The sequence below is a fragment of the Heteronotia binoei genome, chromosome 1, assembly GCF_032191835.1.
Source record: "Heteronotia binoei isolate CCM8104 ecotype False Entrance Well chromosome 1, APGP_CSIRO_Hbin_v1, whole genome shotgun sequence".
NCBI classification, from domain to species: Eukaryota; Metazoa; Chordata; class Lepidosauria; order Squamata; family Gekkonidae; genus Heteronotia; species Heteronotia binoei.
In genome coordinates, this window is record NC_083223.1 from 61,377,875 (window position 1) to 61,400,263 (window position 22,389).

At 43.4% G+C, this 22,389-nt stretch overlaps 1 protein-coding gene across 2 annotated transcripts in view; it reads right to left on the reverse strand.

Annotated features, from left to right (window-relative positions):
- Positions 1-11,721: 11,721 nt before the first annotated feature.
- The window catches only part of ELOVL5 (ELOVL fatty acid elongase 5), a 72,627-nt gene continuing 61,959 nt past the window's right edge, over positions 11,722-22,389 (reverse strand). For both annotated transcript variants that reach the window (XM_060235105.1, XM_060235110.1), the window contains exons 5-8: positions 22,116-22,287; positions 19,057-19,181; positions 16,544-16,678; positions 11,722-14,132 (exon numbers count right to left, since the gene is read on the reverse strand). In XM_060235105.1, the coding sequence (XP_060091088.1) occupies positions 14,001-14,132; positions 16,544-16,678; positions 19,057-19,181; positions 22,116-22,287 (564 nt within the window). In that variant the 3' untranslated portion in view covers positions 11,722-14,000. The remainder of the gene's footprint in view (positions 14,133-16,543; positions 16,679-19,056; positions 19,182-22,115; positions 22,288-22,389) is intronic.

Consider the following 22,389-nt stretch of genomic DNA (forward strand, 5'->3'; position numbering starts at 1 on the left):
CACTCATTAGGTAATTAAACCGCTGTCTCTTAAGATGGAGGTAATGATACTGTCCCACAGGACTTTATTTATGTTTGCTGTGCCCATCTTCCAAGGAGTATAGGCACATACACACATTTTATCATTACAACAGTCCTGTGATAGTGATCTTGTGACAGATAGTGATCTAGTGATCTTGTGGCTGATAGTGATCTTGTGACAGAGTGGAGGTTTGAGCCTAAGTCTCCCCCAGTACTACTACATGACATGAAAACATTATTTCTAACCACTACATCACATGAAGCTACCAAGGTCACTATTGTCTACTCAAACTGGCAGAAACTTTCCAGGGTCTCAGGCAGAGGTTTTCCGCATCACCTACAGGATGGCTGAGATTTATCCTGGAACTTTTTGCACAAAAGATGCTCTGCCTCTGAACAATGGCCCTGCCCTTCACCATTCTAATTCCTCCATATTGAAGAAATTGGAAGAATCCTCCCAGCTTTACCTGCTGGTGCAAGAAGATGCTATTGCAAGTGTTCCGCACAGAAAAAAGTTTCATGGGGTGAGGCTATAGTTGGAAGGGGAATTAGGTGAGAACGCCCCCCCCCTCTTTTGGGCCAGCAGAAAAGTTGGTAGGATCCAATTCAATGTACATAAAGCATTCTGAACTTTGCAGAAGTATGAAATAAAGTCTAATAATTATTTGCTTCAGGTTTCTAGTCCCTGTTCTGCCTTATTCAAACGAGAAACAGAATTTGTAAGACAGATGGATATAATTAATTTGCACCATTTGAACAAGTTTCAGAATTCAATATTTCCAGAATTAAATACTGATTAATTATATATCCAAGTGCAAAGTAGATGCCGTTCTGGTTATAATGTCTGGGAATGATTCAGCTTGATGAAGCCAAGCAGCAGCAGCAGTGGACAACATATATTGCACAGATCTTTGCTTAGCTTTCAGCCTGCTTTATGAAGAGGTCAGATTCTGTGGGTCCTGTTGGAAGACAGTCAGTGTTTATATGCTCCACGGGATACATCAAGATTCTCGGCACCAGAGCTGGCAACGTGTCCCTACACAGCTGAGGCAGACACTCAATTAGTTTCAGAGCTCAGCCAGCTGTGAAGAAAAATCACACTGGGAAATATATGGCAGTCTGAAATAAAACACATTAACATTGCCATAGAACTGAAGGACGGAGAGGACTAGTTCTTGTCTTGCCCTCAGCATCTGAGAACCTGAAGTAATCAAGAGTTAAAGCCAGAGTGGCCACGTTGTCGCTGGACTCCAACCCAGTATTTTTTGTGTGTCAAATTATAATCTTGAGACGTCTCTTTGAATAACTTTGCTGTAGGCATGGAAGGATTTAAGCATATTGTTTGCATTATAGCTCTTTCTCATCAACTCTCTTGAAACATCAAAAATGATGCAGCCTTCTTTGTAGCCTTTTATCTGCTTTTAAAGAGGCCTGTTCATGAATTAAACACACTGATGGAATATTGGAGACACAATGAACTTTTCTTGCTCTGTTGAAGTTATTGCTGTATCAATGGCAATAGCTGCAACCAGAGCGTTTACATAAACAACCAGCAGAATTCACATTCTGAATTCAACCTGCTGAATTCATTCCTGTGCCTCTTAAGCATCCTGCATCTTGAAAGTTTTGTATTCAGGTTGCTTGGAGCTTGTTTAATTTCAGAAATGGAATGATGTCAGGCATCATCCTTGGATCACTCACTGCAATACAAAAAAAGTCTTTGGCAGGATCGCTCGGTTTCCATTTAAGATTCATGGAGTTAAATGTGTCGGGATGATGGCTTTGAAAGATGTGTTCTTTGGGTTGGACAGAAATGGCCTTCAAGACTACTCCTTTAGACATTTCCATAAGACAGACCATAAGGTCTTTTATCTTAAATGCAGGTCTTTTGTCAGCTATCAAAACACCTGCATTTAAGATAAAAGACCTTATACATACCCTAACGTCATTAAGCATGACACTGATTGTAATCCACCAGACAATATTTAATGCCCTTGTTGCCTTGTCTGAAGATTTAATTCTTAGTTCTATCATTATAACTAAGTTTACTCGCACAATTGGGGGACAGGCAAAATTCAGGTTACATCAGAAAAATAAGTGTGGATTATATATTTATTTATTTAAAAGTCTGTGTCCTCTTTCCACCCAGTAATCTAGTCTAAATGTTGCCAGGGTGTGTACCACAATGGCAAGAGCACAACTTGTTTCCTGTCAGCCAACACAGTTACTGGGGAGGGTGACTTTGGGTGGGGAAGCTGTCAGCATATTCTGAGGGCTCTCAAATTGTGATGCAGGCTTCCTTAAAGTTAACCTATCTGCAGGCGAGGCATCATCAGGCAAGCTAGTGATGGCTCCAAATCTTGCCACTGCTGGCTCTCATCTCCCACTAGTTTCTGCCCTATTTATTCTCCCTCTCTCCACTGTGGCTGCTTGTCCAATGTGGACTGGTATTTTTTTGTTAATCCCCCATGATCATTGCTGGAGAAAAGGCAAGGTAAAGAGAGTCCTTTAATTCTTCTTCCTCTCTTTTGTATAAGTAAATTTTAAAATGGGCTACTGTAGCCTGAAGGGAGACTAATTTCCTCCTCTTCCTTCTTTTTCTCAGGATGGCCACTGCTTGTGAAGGTCTGCTGAGACAGCAGAGGAACATTTTCTTTGTTGCCTTGTCAAGCACATTATATTCTGGTTATCAGTGCTGCAGAGAACTCTTCTAGGGGCATATCAAAATTGTTACCTTGCAAATAATGGTTGACAGCTCTATTTACGGAATCCCTCTTTCCTGAAGACTTTGGAGAAAAACAGGAAAGGCACCACATCCATGTAAATAATGGCTCTTCACCAGTTACACCACTGGCTTTCCTAACCTTCTCCAAATGAAACCAAGGTCTCCTGCAGGTGCTTCCTCCAATTCTCAAGGCACAGGGAAGACAGGTCAAGGGAATTCCTAATAGGAAACTGTGTACAAAGTATCATAGAATCAAGTCACAGAAATCTAGACATATGTATCTGGATGTTAACGAATTGAAATCCCATGGTGGTGGAAAGTGCTGTCAAGTCACAGCTGACTTATGGTGACCCCACAACGTTTCAAGGCAAGAGATGTTCAGAGGTGGTTTGCCTTTGCCTTCTTCCATGTCACAATCCTGGTAGTCCTTGTTGGTCTTCCATCCATACTGGCCAAAGTTGATACTGCTTAGCTTTTGAGATCTGATGAGATTGAGCTAGCCTGGGTTATCCAGGTATGGAAATCCCATACAGGGGTGGGGCCATTTTACTGAAGGTCAAAAGAAAGGGGAAATTGTGGAGAAAGTAGCTCAGCAGATATGTAATTAACAGGGATACTTGCCTCCTCTTCAAATACCATGGCATAGGGGTCATCTTCTCTCAACAATGTACGCTGGCAATGCCTAGAGAGGCTATAGCTGCCCCTGTCGGAGCGGGAGTAGCAGAGTGAGGGAGATGACTTGCCCGACACAGGGCTTCAGGAAAGAAAATCAGGCGGACACGTGCAACTAGTGCCAAAAGGTGTATTAACATATATACACAACAAGTGCTCTCTTGTGCAGTCTATACAATATCACCTCCACGGACAAAGTGCTTCGCCTAACCACCATCCCACAGGGAGAGACCTGTGTGATGCACACACAGATCATATATAGTCCAAGCAGCCAATCCTGGCCATGCTGACTCAGCAGATTGCATCACTTGGCTTCTGCCGGCTCAAGCCGGTCTGCTGATCAGGTCACTGTGACCTAGCCTGGCAGCTAGATCACCAGCTGTCATACTGTAGCTGTCAGACTGGGTTTATGTAGATTCTTGCTCCAACACACCTCCTAATCTATTTAAACCCAGTGCACCAAAACACTTTACACAGTTTACATACATGTCCACCAGCAACATTACAGTTCATATTTACGTAGCTCGGAACCCTTTCCGGAATTCGTTCAGGAACTCATCATGATTGTAAAACACATCATCGTGTTCCTGTTCAGCCAGCTCTTTCAGACGCTTGGCTTCAGCCTCCTTCTCCCTTGCCTCGCACTCTGCCACCCAGGCTTTCCATTTCTTAGCCTTTTCTTTTAACATTTCCTCAAATCCGGGTGGGTCTGGATTGACAGTCAGAGTGACATAGGGACACTTGTACCTAGCGGGACGTTGGCCTTTGGTGGACCTGGCAGACACCCGTGGCCCTGTGCTTGGACCAGCTTTGTCTTCTTCGGGTTGCTCTGTTCCCACCTCCTGGGCTGGTTGCTCTGCCCCTGTAATTGGGTGTTGAACCTCCTGACTCTCACACTTTACCTCCAGTTCCTGCATTTGAGGCTCTGCCTCCTGACTCTGCTCGTCAGGCTCTGTGCCAGCATTCGGCTCACCTTCTCCAGCCCCACTGGGTGCCACCTCCTGGGCTGGAGTTCTGGGCTGCGCTCCAACATCGTTATCGCTACTTGGCAGCAGGACAAATTGTTTCTGCAAGGAGTGCAACCTTGGCCAGCTGCTTTCTTCATTGAACTGGGCACTCTTACTAAGTGTTATCTTGCTTTTGCTATTGCAGAAACGATAACACCTGGCCCTTGGCTTGTAGCCCAGAAAAATTAGGCTCTCTGCCCGGACATCCCCCTCCCCGCTACTCGTGGAGTGGATGCCAACCCGAGCCCGTGACCCAAAGACTTTTAAAGAACTCAAATCTGGGGTCTTGTTCAACAGTAACCTGTAAGGCACATTTTTCACAGTATTACACCAAACCCTGTTTTGCAAAAAAACAGCTGCATGTATGGTTTCTGCCCAATAGGTCATTGGCAGTTGTGCATCCTCTAACATGCAATACATCACATTCTGCAATACAGCCCCATGCCCATTTTCTCGGGGCGTTGCCGGGTTCGTCAGACGGTGGGCAATGCCCTTGTTCTCCAGCCAACGTTTCATCTGGTTAGATAAGAATTCCCCCCCTCTGTCGGTTTGTACAGCTAGGAGATTAACCCCTAATTGTCTCTCCACTGCTTTGACCCACTTGGTGAATGTCTTATACACCTCAGACTTATGCACCATGGTGAAAACCCACGCGTACCTCGTGTGGTCGTCGGTGGCCACCAAGCAGTATCTCCTCCCCGACAGACTCTTTGGCAATGGGCCAATAACGTCTAAATGGACTAGTTCCAGGGCTCGTGTGCTTTCCCTTGAGCTTTCTTTAGCAACAGCACACGCCTTGCTTTTGGTCTTCTTGCAGACCTGGCAATCCAAGTAACATTTGCAAGGATTTACTTTCAAACTAGGCACAAGCTCCAGGGTTTTCTTTAACGCCCTAAATCCGCAGTGCCCAAGTCTCCTATGGAGCAAATGTATACAATTATTGTGCACAGGCTCATTCGACACCTGAGCCACCTGGGCACAATCACTCTGGACCACATACAGTTTACCTTCCCTCTTTCCTGTCACAAGCAACTTTCCCCCACCTCCCAGGATTTTGCAGCAGGTTTTCTCAAATCTCACCTGGTATCCCTGGTCAAACAGTGTGCTAACACTCAACAGGTTAGACTGCAGTGAGGGTACATACAACACATTTTGCAACATACATTTCAGTGCAGGAAATTCCACATTGCCTGAGCAAACAGAATTGGCAGTGGTCCCATCAGCCAATCTCACATACTTATGCTCAGGACTGTCAATGTTTTTCAACAACTCCTTCTCGCAGCAGAGATGGCTCGTTGCCCCGGAGTCTAAAATCCAAGCAGACCCTGTGCTCTCTACTGCAGACGTGACCAGCCGGGTTGCTTCCTCACACGGGCTGGCGGTCCTCCGCTCTCGCCGCACACGCCCCCGCCTCTTCTCCCTCTCAGGGCAAGCTCGGAGCAGGTGCTGCGACGACCCGCATCCATAGCAGCGACGGACTGCAAACGCAGTCGGCTCCACTTCCTCCACCTTCGGACGCCTGCCAGCAGCAAAAGCTGGCTCATTCTTGGCTGTCTTCCCGGACACACCGATAACAGCACGCTGCCCGGCCGACACCCCCGGACAGCTCACGGCCGCAATTCTCTCTTGGAAGTCAAGCAGGTGGGCACAGACGTATTCCATGGTCAGGGTCGCTACGTCCACCGTCTCCAGAGAAGTTATCAGGGGTGTGTACTCAGGTGGCAACGACGACAGCAAAATGTACACTCTGTCGTCTGGAGCTACAGTCTTGCCTCTTGCCTCCAGCTCAACGAAACAGTCCGTTAGCCGTTTGATGTGATCTTTCACACACCCTCCAGCCGGCATAACGGTGCGGAACATCCTCCTTGTCAAGGCCATGAGGGAACCAGCAGTGGTGCTAACATGCACCGCACTCAACGCGTCCCAGGCAGCCTTGGGAGTGTCCTTCCCTCGCACATAAACCAGCTGGTCATCTCCTATAGACAGCACTATGTTGGCCAGTGCCTTATCCGATAACACAGTCTCGGCAGGAGATAAGTCAGCAGGGGGGTTACTCACGAACAGCCATTGCCCTTCACGCTTGAGGTAGTGTTGCATTCTCAGGCTCCACACCGCGTAGTTGGCTGAGGTGAGCTTCTCAACGGCTACTCCAAGCTGTTGCTGAGCCATCGTGCCGACTCCTCCTCACGGCTGGCTGCCGACGTCCCTCTGGCTCTCAAACAGAGAACGGTGGTGCTTCTGTGTCCTTCACCGGCGTTCCTCGCCTCCGGCTCTTTCCAAACTCACAGTCAGCTCAACTCTCAACTCTCTCCTCCGCGCAGCGGAAGCGTGCTGGGCCCATAACCCTGTCGGAGCGGGAGTAGCAGAGTGAGGGAGATGACTTGCCCGACACAGGGCTTCAGGAAAGAAAATCAGGCGGACACGTGCAACTAGTGCCAAAAGGTGTATTAACATATATACACAACAAGTGCTCTCTTGTGCAGTCTATACAATATCACCTCCACGGACAAAGTGCTTCGCCTAACCACCATCCCACAGGGAGAGACCTGTGTGATGCACACACAGATCATATATAGTCCAAGCAGCCAATCCTGGCCATGCTGACTCAGCAGATTGCATCACTTGGCTTCTGCCGGCTCAAGCCGGTCTGCTGATCAGGTCACTGTGACCTAGCCTGGCAGCTAGATCACCAGCTGTCATACTGTAGCTGTCAGACTGGGTTTATGTAGATTCTTGCTCCAACAGCCCCATCAAACATAGTACCATTAAAAAAAAAGGACACCATTAGTTCACATCACACAGCAGCAGAAAAAGACAAAACAACTTCCAGTGTCAGCATTGTATGTGGTTACAACGTCTGATTGGGGTCTGGGAGACCCCAGTCAGACATTGTAACCAAATACAAAATGCTGACACTGGAAGTTGTTCTGTTTGAATCCTAGCTGTGCCTTGAAAGCTTGCTTGGTAATGTTGGACCAGTCACGCAACTCTTAGCTTAACTTACCTCACAAAGTTGGTTGGTACATAAAACAGAAGAGAATGATGTAAGCTGCTGTGATGGACTGCACTTTTTAAAGCTTATTCCTAACACTTTTAAAAACTAATCCCTAAAAGCTTTTCCCAAATTCACATCCCTAACATTAATGCTGAATTCAGACTGAAGTCACTGGGGAAACCTTAAAAAAACTCTTTAGCATGAAACATAAGTAAAATCTGTGCATGTACTGCTTTTACCTCAGAGGTATCTATATTGAGTTACCTCAGCACTTTCAGTCCTTGATTTCACCTGACCTTTCTTCTCTATGCTGGAATACAAAAATATCTTGAGTGTCGATTAAGTTAAAGGGGGCTCCCGATCCTTTCCCCAGGTTCCTGGGCTGAGCAAACAGCCAAAATATTGTGCTATGACAGGGTGAGACGGCCAGAGTTCTTCAGGAAAGAAAAAACACAGCTCAGTCAGATAGGGAAAGGAAAATGGAGGGAAAATCTTGCTTCTGAGGGAGGGATCAAGGGTATCATAGCTACGTTGGGTCCTCACTTGAGAGAACAGGAGAGTGAAGTAGATAATAGATTTTTGTCTTGCACTGTATCATTTAGGCTTGGGTCGAAACAAACAGCGCCATGGCAACATAGCACCAAACCACCCCCACTAAAGAACTATTGTCCTAATGTCATCTAGTGAAGGCAATTATACTGTGCTGCTAGATGAAGCTACTGTAGCCCCGGCCTCTCAGCCATGTGGCATAACTAGGAGTTTCCTAATCTCTCCACCCATGATTCTTCAGAGTCCTCCACTACCCATCCCATGCAAGACTACTTCACATCTTCACTGCTTATGTCCTCCGCAGTTGAGGGCCAAAGGCCTTTGCATGGCAGCATTCAGACAGCAACTGATTCCCCTTCTCCTTGAGCATTATGAATAGCACAGCAAGTTTTAGCACAGAACTGTTAGCTGATACATACAGCACTTCATTGTGCAGATATCGTTACAACTAAATAAACCAGAGGTTAGAGGAAAGTGCTGATTTTGTGTAATCTGGCACTGAAACAAGTAGGAACAGTGAAATTTTACCTCATTGACCAGTAATTCTGAAGTGGGTGAGATGGGATCGGATACTTGGAACAGAGGCGTGAACTTGTAAAAGCAGCAGGATCTTGACAGAGAAGGAAACTTCCTCCTATCAGCAGGTAAGACATGGGTGTGTTGATGTCTTTAATGAAGACTGATCTACATTGGACTTGTGTGGTATGATCATATTCCAACCCCACTGAAGAACTATTGCCAGAAGTGTCTTGCTCTATTCACATCCCTAACATTAATGCTGAATGGATATCCTAAAACATGGGTCTTTGCAAGTCACAGCGGATCATGTGCACATGAGCAGTACAAGGATTACTAGCTACTCTGTTGCAGAACAGATGGTTGGGGCTGGCTCGGGACATAAGGAAAAAGGGACCAACTTAAAGATGAGCCTAAACTTAAGTTTGAGAACCACTGCACGAAGAAGCAGAATTGCAGATTTATACCCCGCCCTTCTCTTTGAATCAGAGACTCAGAGTGGTTTACAATCCCCTTTATCTTCTTCCCCCACAACAGACACCCTGTGAGGTGGGTGGGGCTGAGAAAGTTTTCACAGAAGCTGCCCTTTCAAGGACAACTCCTACAAAAGCTATGGCTAACCCAAGGCCATTCCATCAGCTGCAAGTGGATGAGTGGGGAATCAAACCCAGTTCTCCCAGATAAGAGTCTGCGCACTTAACCACTATACCAAACTGGCTCTCATGATGTTCATGATGCCTCCTTTTGAGGACCAAGGCCATCACTTACAGTGCACATTGACTGTACTGAAAGATAAAAAGATAAAGATGAAAGATAAAAAGAAACATAAAGAACTGAGTAGCTTGATGTTTGAAGAATCTGGGCACAGAATATATAACGCCGTTCTTTTGCACAGTTGTTGGAAAATGAATTGCAAACTTCCCATCAATGTTAGACTCATTGCCAGAAATATGCAATCAGGCAAAAAAAAAAAAAGATTTTGGACAAGTTATCAAATCTGGGAGGTAACACAAGCCTGCCCATTACCAACTGTTACACCTAATTTGTGATACTGTGGGGGGACAGCTGTTTGGTTAAATAGGCATCATAGAAGTCCTATTGAAGGGATAAAATCCTTGGCTGAACTTCAAATAGCTCTCTGGACTGTAGCCGAAGACTCCGTTAGGCTCTCCATGCCTACGCACCTTCACAAGAATACAATGGGTGTAAACCAACTGTTTGCAGAGGCTGCTTGTAGGAATTCCAATTATCCACAAATTGCAGCTCATAAATGCTTTTTTGTGAGTTACTATTACCATAAATAGTGAGGTTGGGAGTGTTCCTATAGATTGCTCCTCCTGTTCCCTACATGCCCAGGCCCATTGCACAGTGGGCACTGGTTTTCCCTGCCTGTTGCAGCCAGCTGCACTGCATGATATACCTGAACCCAACACTTGTTCAGACAGATAGAAGAAAAGTCTTGTGTTCTTTCACAGTGAACTCTTGAGGGAGAAAACTGGGGGGGGGACTAGAACATAAAACCAAAACACGGAGTGCAAAGGGTCCTGTGAGGACAGGAACAGGAAAAACAGTGGGGCTGAAAGACCTAAGAAAATACTACGGGATGAAGAAAAATTAGGATAGTGATACAGAAGGTGGGCACAGACTCCTGTGGTGGCAAAGAGGAAATGTTTTTTGGAAGATAGAAAAGAAAATGGAAGTAACAGAAAGGGGTTGTAAAGAAAATGCTGTGTTAAGAGCGTGATCAAAATAAAAGCTGTTCCACAGCTAAAACAGAAGCACCTCCTTTTTGAACTGATCACAAATGGTCCTCAAAGTGATTTGAACTGTATGCTGTTGACATAATTCCTAGCAGTTATCTGTGAATGCAGTATTTATCAGTCCTAAATGCTTCCAGTCCATATGCTAAGGATGACGCTACAGTTGGTTTCACAAAGGGAGTTCTGAGAGCCAGTTTGGTGTAGTGGTTAAGTGTATGGACTCTTATCTGGGAGAACTGGGTTTGATTCCCCACTCCTCCACTTGCAGCTGCTGGAATAGCCTTGGGTCAGCCATAGCTCCGGCAGAGGTTGTCCTTGAAGGGCAGCTGCTGTGAGCCCTCTCAGCCCCACCCACCTCACATGGTGTCTGTTGTAAGGGAGGAAGATAAAGGAGATTGTGAGCTGCTCTGAGACTGATTCAGAGTGAAGGGCGGGATATAAATCCAATATCTTTTTTTTCCTCTATAGTTTGGCGAAGGTACTGAGAATTATTGAATGTTTCGCCCCCTTAACCCCAGCTGTCATTCCCAATGTTTCTAGGAAGGAGGAAGCTAGATCATACTACAGAGCTAAGCACACTACAAACAGTAGTCATCACACTGTGCCATTTAAAAAACAAAACAAAACAGCAACCACCAAAATACGAAATGGGGACTTGTGTGGAGGTCTGCACTAGCAAACTGGTGGGAGAGGGAAATAATGTTTAACCCTTCCCCAGCCATTTCACTCGAAGCCCCCTTTCAAGCAGTTTTCCTTGAACATATGAAGCTGCCTTATACTGAATCAGACCTTTGGTCCATCAAAGTCAGTATTGTCTTCTCAGACTGGCAGCGGCTCTCCAGGGTCTCAAGCTGAGGTTTTTCACACCTATTTGCCTGGACTCTTTTTTGGAGATGCCAGGGATTGAACCTGGGACCTTCTGCTTCCCAAGCAGATGCTCTACCACTGAGCCACCGTCCCTCCCTTCCTTGTACATTCGCCATCAAAATAATAAACCAACAGGGACAATCTGAAACCAAAAGCACTCAGAAGAAAAGAGGCTGGCTGCTTCTACTACTCCCATATTTTAAAAAGTAATTATCTCCTAAAACTGCTCTTCAGTTTTTGTTTTTGAAAATGGTTGTTTAATAGTCCTGAATAAGTTTGCATATAAGGTGTTGATTTTTCCCTGAACAGGTTTAAGTCAGTGGTATACCAGGATGTTGATCCATATAGAAAACCATGAAAGTCCATCAAATGTGCACAATGCAAGCAATTTTAAAAATCATTATTCCGGGCTCTGCAATTAGGTTTTCCCTATACATATCATACAGAACTATAGGCATTGTGTTAACAGGGAAAATCTGTAAATAATTAAATAATTCATTTTATTGTCAGTTGCCAGATCAGAAATCTACCACAATGTCACAATATGGAAATGCAGGCGCAGGTAATCAAGACTGCTTTAATGATTAAAAAAAAAAAAGGAATGCAAATATTTCAGACAAGCTAGGGTTTTTTTTTTATTTTTAGCACACTTATTTAGACAGCATATTTTGAACAGTGAAGCTGCTGTATGAAATATGTAAAGACGTTTGCAAATCAGTACCTAGAAACCAAGACACACACACACAAGCTTTGAAAGAGTTTTTTAAAAAATAATGTAAACTGTTGCTGTCTCACTTTTCAGAAACAAACAAAAAGAAAACCCACAAAGCTAACTGAGAGAACTCATTGGTTCCCTAACATTAGCTGTGCAAAAAATATGGTAAAACTGATATTATATAAATATCAAATCATAACATATAAACTGGGGAATATGAGTAATAATAGGCTAGGCTCGACACCGAGTTTGATGAACATGTTAACAGGCTAAACTCCACCACATAACACAGCATATCTGTTACAGATGTCTGCTTTTACAACCGACACTGCAAGTACGGGGTCAGGGTTGGGATTCCACAACAAACAGTAATTTTCAACAAGCACTTCTAAACAAACCTTAAACAAGCCAAGAAAGTACAGGTGAGATACACACAACATACAGTAAGAAAACAGACACTCATCACCAATGCATTTTCATCTCCCCCCCCCCACTCCCCCAAACAACAACAAATGAAACCCCTTGCTGTTAGGCACATTTTTCAAAGTCAATGTTTGCTACACAAACGGGAACACCAAGAAAGATAGAAAGGCAAAGCCCCATATTGCCTCGGAGTTGTGTTTTTAGTTGTGGTTAAACAAATTAGTTGTTTTTGAAAGCAGTGGTGCGACTCCATCACTCCAGTCCCAATACTGGAAACTGCCTCTGTGGCTGAAGTCACGTACAGTGGAAATTGGGTTGCCCCACTGCAGCCTGGATATTCACTCTCGTTCTGTAAAACTACCAGTGAAAGAGGTGATAAACCAGCTAGGGCTTCTTTCAGTGAGCGCCTTCCTCAAAAAGACTCAAGGAAGGAAGAGAGGGTAGAGACCACAGGTCTTCTCCCCCAAACCCACCTCCTTCCTCAGCAGCTTCCAAGGAGCTGAGCAAGATCTCCACACTGAGCCCTGATCTTAAAAGAGGCAGGAACTCTAAGATGTTCTGCCCACTCCTTACATTTTTCTAATACTTACGAAGTCAGCATTACGTTTTTAGATACTGCGTAAGTGCCAGTTATTTATGCAAAACAAAGCCTAGTAATTTTTTTTTAAAACCTTCTTCAGGCTTGTGAGCGTTACAAGTGGCACAAACTGTGGTCCAACAAGATCTTTTGCACAAGCTTTGACAGGAATAAATGGCCATACTCTGGCCATGTCCCCTTCATTCTGTACGGGACACATGGTGGAGAATTTCTCCTTGCCATTTCCAATTCCATCACCACACGTAGCAAACAATGTGTAGTACACAGTACAGTAACTCAAGCAATGGCTTTTTGGACAGACTCCAAAAAAGAGTCAAGCAACCTGGGGTGGCTTCTTAGGGTGTATTCTGGTCTTGTGATCTCCACATACAGGATAAATGCATACCGTGGCACCCACAAAAGGACACATGCAAAAACGCTTGCACTCTGGTTACCAGTATTTTTGGGGTGCTGCTTACACGCATTTTGAATGGAAAAGCCCACTAGGTTTTTCCTCACAAGGACCCTTCGTAACTGACACAATGCATACTTGGGTATCTGCATCCGAGTATAAACTGTCATGTGAGAAGTCACTCCCAGAGTGAAACATTTCCATGACTTTCCAACCAGTATTAAGTTTTGGGTTCTGCTTTTATTTCATTTAAGGCATGTGTGCTTCAAACTACAGAAAATAAAAATAAAATAAAACAACCAAACAACTTCATTGTACAAATTACAATCACATGCACTATCTACAGTTAAAAAATATGAGTTTTGATTACAGTGTTCTGAAATTGTGAATCATAATTCAGCACCTATCATTGACTAGTAAGGCAACAGCAGTGTCATTATATATATATATGTATATTATATATACACACATACATATATATATATACACACACTCACACTACAATAATACTCCCTTCCACAGTTTATACTCGGGTCTGTGACCACCCAAAACTTATTGTCGTCCACAACTTTAGCCTACTTGATAGTTTCTAGGATGTTTTGCACTGGTTAAGTCCTACATAAATCGCCACTATTCTAGGCAGGAATAGTTACAGTAGCTGTCAAAGAGTTATCAGTGCACAACTTGTATTGTGCTTACAATCAGATGATTTTTTTTGTGTGTTGTTGCCTGGAATATCAAAATGGCCTCTCAGTTTGGTTTTCAATCCTTCCTTTGTTTTCTTTGCTTCACATTATTCTCGAGGGAAGAAAAGCTATTTGTGTACCCGTTCACAGCAGCCATGGAGCCATTCTGATACTCTTTCCTTCTGGAAGCTGCCTTTTTGTTGTAAGTCTGAAGGAAAAAAAAAACACACGGTGCTCAGCGGTTACGTTTTTGCCACAGCAACAGAATAAAGGGACAAAACTACTTGATATTTCATTTAATTACTGAAAACACACACTAAGTCAGTTTAAGATTAGAGACAGACTGCTTTCAAGATAGATGATTATTTTATTTACTTTATTTGGACTCCACTTTTATCCTCATTGTCCCTCACAACAGTCTCCTGTCCTCCATTTTATCCCCACAACAACCCTGAGAGGTAGAAGCGGGTGAGTGTGTGAGACTTTCCTAAGGTCATCCACAGAACTTAGGGTCCTAGTCCAATACCCTAACCATGACATCAAGCTGGCTCTTCTGTAGCCATGGGGCAAATCAGTTATACTTCAAGCAATACCTGGCCTGCGGGAGGCAAAAATAGCCCCCAGCAGTTTGACAGTCCTGCTGCAGTAGCTGCATAGACATATATTCAATAAAACAAGGGTCAGCATCCATGCAGGGCTCATACTCCATTTTCAGTTCTATTTTAGGAAATTTAGGATACTTTCAGGTCAAAAAAAGACCTCAAAAAAGCCATGGGAACAACAGAAATGTCACTCAAAAGAGTAGTATTAAAAAAACCCTACCAGTAAGCCAGTTAAGGTCAAACAAAAAGACTTTTTAAAAACTCCTTTCAATGCATACTAACTCTTTAAGTTCAATTTTTAGTTTGTTTTTTTAACTCAGCTTTTAAGTTTATCGATTATATTAGACATATTAAATGACCAAAAATAAGGGGTTTTTTATTTGACCCTGGAAGGGGTATAGCTAATTTTATTTATAGTCATATACAGAAATATACAGAATACTTTTACATTTCTACTAGTTACCATTTCTTTTAAATACCTTAAATATTACATATCACATATAACCTTGGTTAACAGTTAACTGGTCGTTTCACTACTTTACTTTTCTTTCTTGGCAGACCTCTCAAAAAACAAAGGCCGTTTCCCACTTACCTTACCCCGGAGCGACGTCCCTCTTTACCGCGCTGCGTCTGCGCGGATTTCGCACAAACTGCTGCGCAGCACCAGGAAGAGCCGCATAGTCCCGGGGCTTTTGTGTCGCAAATGTAAACCGCCAAAAAGTAGGTTTACATTTGCGACGCAAAAGCCCCGGGACTATGCGGCTCTTCCTGGTGCTGCGCAGCAGTTTGTGGGAAATCCGCGCAGACGCAGCGCGGTGAAGAGGGACGTCGCTCCGGGGTAAGGTAAGTGGGAAAACGGCCAAAGTTATTAGAAATGATGTTTCCCCCGCACAATGCCTTTGCTTGTATGTATAGTTTTTTTATTGGCCTTGTTCTTGAGTTTTAAAACTTTGTATCCTTCCAACAGTCCATGAGCTACCTGTAGTTCTTCAAAGTTTTTTCTTTTCAGTGCAGATGTAATACATGATGTTGTTTGCTCAAGGAGTTTGTCAGCTGAACTCTTTCTCTGGACTTCTTTTCATAACCAAAATTTTCTTTGTATCACCAAAAGCTTTCTTCTTTTCTTCACTTCTCACTCTTAAGGTTTCTTCTTTTGCCCTTTCTGTTTCTCTCTCCTCATCTTCTTTAAGTCTCTTGATTTCCTCTAAGTAGATACTTAGTTCTTGCACTTCTTCCACAGGCTCTTTTGTGACTGGAACACAAGCAGGTTTATTGCCATAAAACCTCAAGGTTTGACATTTAATCTTGCATTCAAAGTTCTTTCTTTCATGGCAGCTGTCTGTTCTGTAATCTCATGTCCAGATGTTGAAAGGCCTCTCTCAACATCACCATTACCATGTGGCAATGAAAGACAGACTTTGACTGCTTTTGTTACTTCCTTGTATTTTGTGTCATTCATTACATTCTTTACTTCAAAAACTTCTTTCCAAAAATTTTCAAGGTCTCCGTTCTTGTTTCCTATGAGTGTTTCTGCTCTAGTCATCTTCCATTTATCAATCAAGTGGTCTGCATGGACATTAAAAGGCATCATCCTTGCAACTTTCAGAAGTTTTGCTTCACAGCTGGTAGCTTTGCGAGTTTTCAGATTTAAAAAAGCCATATCATGAAGGATAGAGTCTTTCTTTATGTTGCATTTCTCCTGGAGGTATTTCCCAGACACAATGAAGTGTTTCTGAACTTCTGACTTGAAGCTGAGGGCATCCACTTTAACTTTTTTTAGTTTGCTCTCAACTTCCTCACTTATATAAATGCTGTGAGGCTTGTTTGTTTTAAAGAACTGCTATCAAAGGAAAAGTCCTGTTTTGTCTCAGGTTTGAAAAACCAATTACTAATTTTCTTCAAAGTTCCTCCAAAACCTTGTATAATACCAACTATTGAAAAATGTTAAGGATGAAAAACGGATTCTTCTTTCTAAATATTATGAATTAAGAGATGAATGCCTTAACTTTTAGCTTACTTGAATATAGAAATTGGTGAAGAGGATTATTAAGGAGATCATGTAGCATATCTGGAAATACAGCCATCCCATAGGGAATGCACATGGCCACACAACTCCACAGCTCGTTTGGAAGATTGTCAGGACAAATTGCGTCTGTCCAAAAAAAGGAGAAAGATACTGGTAAACAAGAACAGGCTAATGATAATACAACAGAGCATCTTCAACTCTCTTCTTAAGTAGTATTTAAGTGTAAATATAACACAGGCTGAAATCCATAGTTCTCTCCTCCTCTTTAGCTCCCATCAATTGGAATTCAGAAACACACTAACTCTGACTCCAACACACTAACCCTGACTCCATTTCACTATCATGACTAACAACCAACCCAGTCCTGGCCTTCATGAACATGTCTAATCCTGTTTTAAAACTCTATTAACCAGTAGCCAGCACCACATGTTGAGGCAGTGACTTTCAAAAGTGCTTTGTGTGCAAATGTTTCTTTCTTTTGTCCCAAGGCCCACTGCTATGAAAAAGGAAGGAAAAAATATCCACTCCTTTGAGTCAAACAATTTTATATATGTATATGACATCCCTGCTTTTCTCTACACAGAAAACCCTCCAAAATCTTCAGCCTTTCCTTTTTGGGAAGAAACTCCACTTTGTTCCCCTGTATCTTTCAAAGGGAGGTAAAGTGATACTGGATGCCTGTGCTATGGCTAATCAACGCCATGGAAGGCAGAAGTTCATGCTGCCAGATTACACTCAAACATTCACAATCAGGATAGAAAAAAAGAGATGGATTTTGTGTGTGTGTGAGCAGCTTTCTTTCCAAAGTTATGTAAGTGTGGCCATTTACCACTGACTTCCTTCTATGTAAGTGTGGCCATTTACCACTGACTTCCTTCTATGTAAGTGTGGCCATTTACCACTGACTTCCTGCTTTAAAAACAGCCCTTTGGGGTCTCTGAGAGTATGGGGAGCCACTACTTGTAAGCCTTAGAGCCAGACAAGTAAGCCAATCTAAGCATTGTAATGCTCTCCCACAATGCAACATTGCAGTGCTTAACACTTCCACAGGAGAGGCATATAATCCTGAAGTGAGTTGTCCTCTGTTTTTAGCCACATGTAAACTCCATGTATTATACAGGTTCAGATGTCCAGTTTACAGTTCCTCATTAGGTATTATGGGTGGGGAAACGTCGGTTTTATATCCTCTGCTTTCTTTTTTTAACCAGAATCACCATGACCCACCAATACAAGTTAAATTTATAACAGCAAGAAAGCATTAACAATCAAGGTACAGTTAACAGATGTGTTCATTAGGAAGAGTACTTAAGATAGCAGAAATACCTTGTGGATCAGACTAAGGTCACCTAGATTGTGAGAATTCACACAACCAACAAGCGCCGTGTGGTCTACAATCTACTTTTGTCCATCTCTTCAACCATGTAACAACACCCTATCTTATTTAGGTATTCATACCCCACTTTCCTCTCCAGTGGGGGGGGGGGGATGCAAAGTAGTTTGCAACATACTCCCCATTTTTATATGGTTCTCAGAACAGCCCAGTGAAGTAGGCTTAACAGAGAGTTGCTAGCCAAAGGTCACCCAGAGAGCTTCCACAACAGAGTGGGAATTTGAGCCTGGGTCTCAAGATTCTAGTCTCACACTGCACCCTGCTGGCTCTTTTCACCTTTCCTGTTCTGCAGGGACATAAAGTTATTAAATTCCCCGTGGCTGCAACACTGATGAGAGAAGCTGTATTTCAGCACTCTTTCAGAGGCATTGATCCAGCCTATGGATAGGGGCAGTCTAGTCTAAAATTTCAGAAGATGGAAGAAAACAACCACCACCAACTGTGAAGTCTTTCCCAATGTGGGACAGGGTCTACCTACATCAGTTTTGATCAAATGTGATTACTGTTTACACAGCAAGTATCATAAACCTAGCCAGTCTGCATCAAGACACCAGCCCTCTAAAAAATGCATCAATTCCCATTTCACAGATTAGAAACCAAAGCTGAGAAATAAAAGTGGGGAGGCAAGGAAGTCTTGATGAAGTTGGGAAAAGGGTCTTCCATTCGGAGCGTTGTATGTACTGCAATGTGCAAATGAAACCCTTCAGTCATTTCATAGGCCTCCTCATTCATTTCATTGGGTGGGATGTGGAATGAATAAAGAGGACCTGGCAGGCCACAGAGATAAATTAATACACAGGAGTCCAATGCAGAGTCAGAGAGTGGGGACACAGCACGAAATGCTCTTGCCTCAGGTAAAGCTTCTCATTAATAATGGTACACACCATGTCTTGTGAGCCGCCCTGAGCCTGCCTCGGCGGGGAGGGCGGGATATAAATACAAGTTTATTATTATTATTATTATTATTATTATCATCACCACTGCAGACTAAAATGGAGATTGTGCATTAGTCAGCATGTTCAGAGCTGTTCCCAAAAGAGCATCAGATACTTGCCCAGATGCCCCTCACAAGTACCATTCAGAAAGTCATTACGAGTGCCAGAGAAAGACTCACCAGCTGTCCCTGAGTGATATACTTCTTCCACCACAGATAGGGACGCATGGATGGAACTGCAGATAACCCATAGTAGGAATACATGAGCACATGAATGAAGCTGTTAAGAGTAGCACCGAAGTAGGCTGAAAATGATAAGGAGAGAAGTTGTTTTAATATCCTATGAAGCAATATACAAAAAAGTTGTTTTAACTGGAAAAAACCTGCTTATCTTTTAGAACCAAAATGAACACAATACAGAAACAGCTTAAGCCAGAAATGCCACTCGAAAGCTGCCTGAGACCACATCAGCCATGAGCTTAATTAATTATAACTGCAGCACGTTTCCCACACTCAACTGCAACTTAAAGAGAGTGCTATAGACTGGTATGGATCCCTAAGCTTCTCTGAACACTCAAATTCAGATATAGGAGAATGCAGCAAACATACGTTCAGCCTGAGACGAAATGGGCATGGAAATGTGCACACTACCCACATTGTATGGCATGAATCGAAGCCACTTCAGAGGTCACACAGGTGAATGTACACTCCTGGATGTTGTCTGCACTCTTGGGGGACCCTGGGTCTGCCATGGAATCGATGCACAGCAGCTGGTTCCTCACAAACCTCTCATGCTGCACTGATATGACAGATCAGTTTCACACCATGGATATTCACTCCAAACAGACAGAGATTTGGATGCAGCTAAACAACAGCCCTGTGTAGATGACCCAGCCGTGTGCTGAGTCACTGAATGAGAAGGGAGAGTGGGTATGATGAGCACACTGGCCCCGCCCCCTACCGCTGCACAACTGCACAGAGGACACGCCCACGTGCACGTCCCCTCCTCATGATCAGCAAGTCAATGCATGGACAGATTGTTTGCAGAGCACTAATATAGGATGAACTAACATGTTGCTGTTCCCATGGGGAATCCCTTTTGTGTACACAGCCTGTACAACTATCAGATCAGTTTGCAGACTGGCTCTTTGGGGAGTTTGATATTATGCCAAGTTCCAAGATATGGTTGGGAGAGCATCAACGTTCCCTCTAAGCGTCTTGTGAGCAAAAATTCTACTTTGTGAGCTACTGGCATTAAAGTTGTAAGCTACTGCATAAATTAGTGTGCTCTGGGGTCATCCTTTCTGAGCTAAGACAAAAATGGGTGAGCTGGAGGCTCAAAATCTGTGAGCTAGCTCACACTAACTCAGCTTAGAGGGAAGACTGGAGGGCATATGATACAGCTAAAGACAACCCAGTTTGAGTCTGTGCAGCCCCTGAAAGAGAAAGCTCCAGGGGGCTCTACAAGAGCTACCTGGAGTTCTGTGATGGAAGAAAGATGGGGAATGTATGTTGTTTTGTTTTTAAAACAAGAGACTAAGCAAAGAGGCAAGGACAAATCATAACAAGCTAAATTTAAAGCTAAGATGAGAAGGCAAAGAGATGTCAATAAAACCTCAACAAATAGAAGAGCCATTAAGTGAACCATTTAGTATTGTTACCCGTAGAAAGAGGTAAATCAAAGGAATGGGCATCTTTCCTGAAAAGAATCTTGATAGACACAAGCACAAATTATACACAAGTCCTCCAAGTCTACGTTCTCTTTAGAAAAAAAGCTTCCCAAGGATGAAAGCAAACATGACATAGATTTCAGGATGGCACTACTGTATGTGATGGATGGATTAACAACACTGGAGTATCTGTTTGCAAGCTGTATTCCAGGAAGGGAATTGATAGTTTTACACAGAAGGAAAATCAACAACCAGATATTGGGGAGAGAAGGGAAAACAACCACCAGATATTGTTGTCCCTGGTCTCCAACTCTCTGTGTCCAGTTTGCCCATAACACTCATTTTGGAGAGGAGTGCAATAAACATTTGGTCTATATTTTTGGACTGACTTGTCAAAAGCTGTCTTGGAGGAGATTTTTGAAGCTGCACACTAAGTTTCTGATTGGAGAAGGAAGGGAACTCCCAAACCAGGTTACAGAACTCTTGGTCAAGTCTCTAGCAACTCCTTGGACAAACCTTAGCAAGCTTCTTGACAAAGCACAGAGTCTGGGCCATTTCTCAAGAAGAGAGGGATGCTTAGACACTGTGAACAGGTCAAGGTTCTAATGGCATTTTTATTTTACTAGAGTTCATTTACTTCATCTGTCTACAGATTTTACTCAAACACTTGGCTTTCTAGAATATATGCTTAGACAGTGAACTTTTAAAAAATGAACTCTGATTACTTGGAAGAGAATGCTTGGGGAGCCTAATCATGAAGCGACAGCTGTCAAGATCCTCCCATGCTTCTAAACAAAGAGATGCTGAAATGGACAGTACAGACAAAAGTCCAGCCTCCTCATTCATGCAGGCATGTGCTTTCAGGGAATGCAGAGGCTGACCAGGAAAGAAGGATGGATAACTATTTGCAGTGGTCTAATATTGATCAGACGCAGTAAGACTTCTGGTGATAGCAGCTAGTGATGCTTATCCCCAAGTTAAAATGGATCTTACATCAAGCAGACTTACAGTGCACTCCAAAGAACACTTTCCTGAGACTAAGTCCCACTGAATAGACCTGAGTATGATTCTGAGTAGATCTGCTTAGGATTGTTCTCTTAGTGAATGTAGCTGGGACTCCAAGATGGTGTGTGTGTGCAGTTGAGGGATGAAGGAGATGATTTATATCCCGCCCTCCACTCCGAAGAGTCTCAGAGCGGCTCACAATCTCCTTTACTTTCCTCCCCCACAACAGACACCCTGTGAGGTGGATGGGGCTGGCGAGGGCTCTCACAGCAGCTGCCCTTTCAAGGACAACCTCTGCCAGAGCTATGGCTGACCCAAGGCCATACTAGCAGGTGCAAGTGGAGGAGTGGGGAATCAAACCCGGTTCTCCCAGATAAGAGTCCACACACTTAACCACTACACCAAACCGGGATGAGGAGTGAGAGCCTGTAACACCATAAGCTTCTAACAAAACCACATTAAAAGCCTTTTAAAAAAGGACAACATAGTCCTTGGAAGTGGTCTAGGCACACATGCTCAGTTATATGCACACAAGACTCCTCCTTGAGGTACAGCAATACTCACAATGACCACAAGGCACCCAGTTCATAACAAACCACCAGATGTTCAGCATCGTTGCATGGTGGTAGACGTGAAGAACAGTGATCTGGTGGTTATTTTTCCGCAAAATAAAGAAGAAGGTATCCATGAATTCAATGAGCTTTGAGAAGTAGTACCACCAGAGGACACGTATGATCTGATGAAAGGGGAAAAAAACATTTCAGATGTTCACTCTGTCTCATCTCCACAGCTCATTAAAAAACAAACAAACAACACCCCTCCCCACAAATCAAACCTA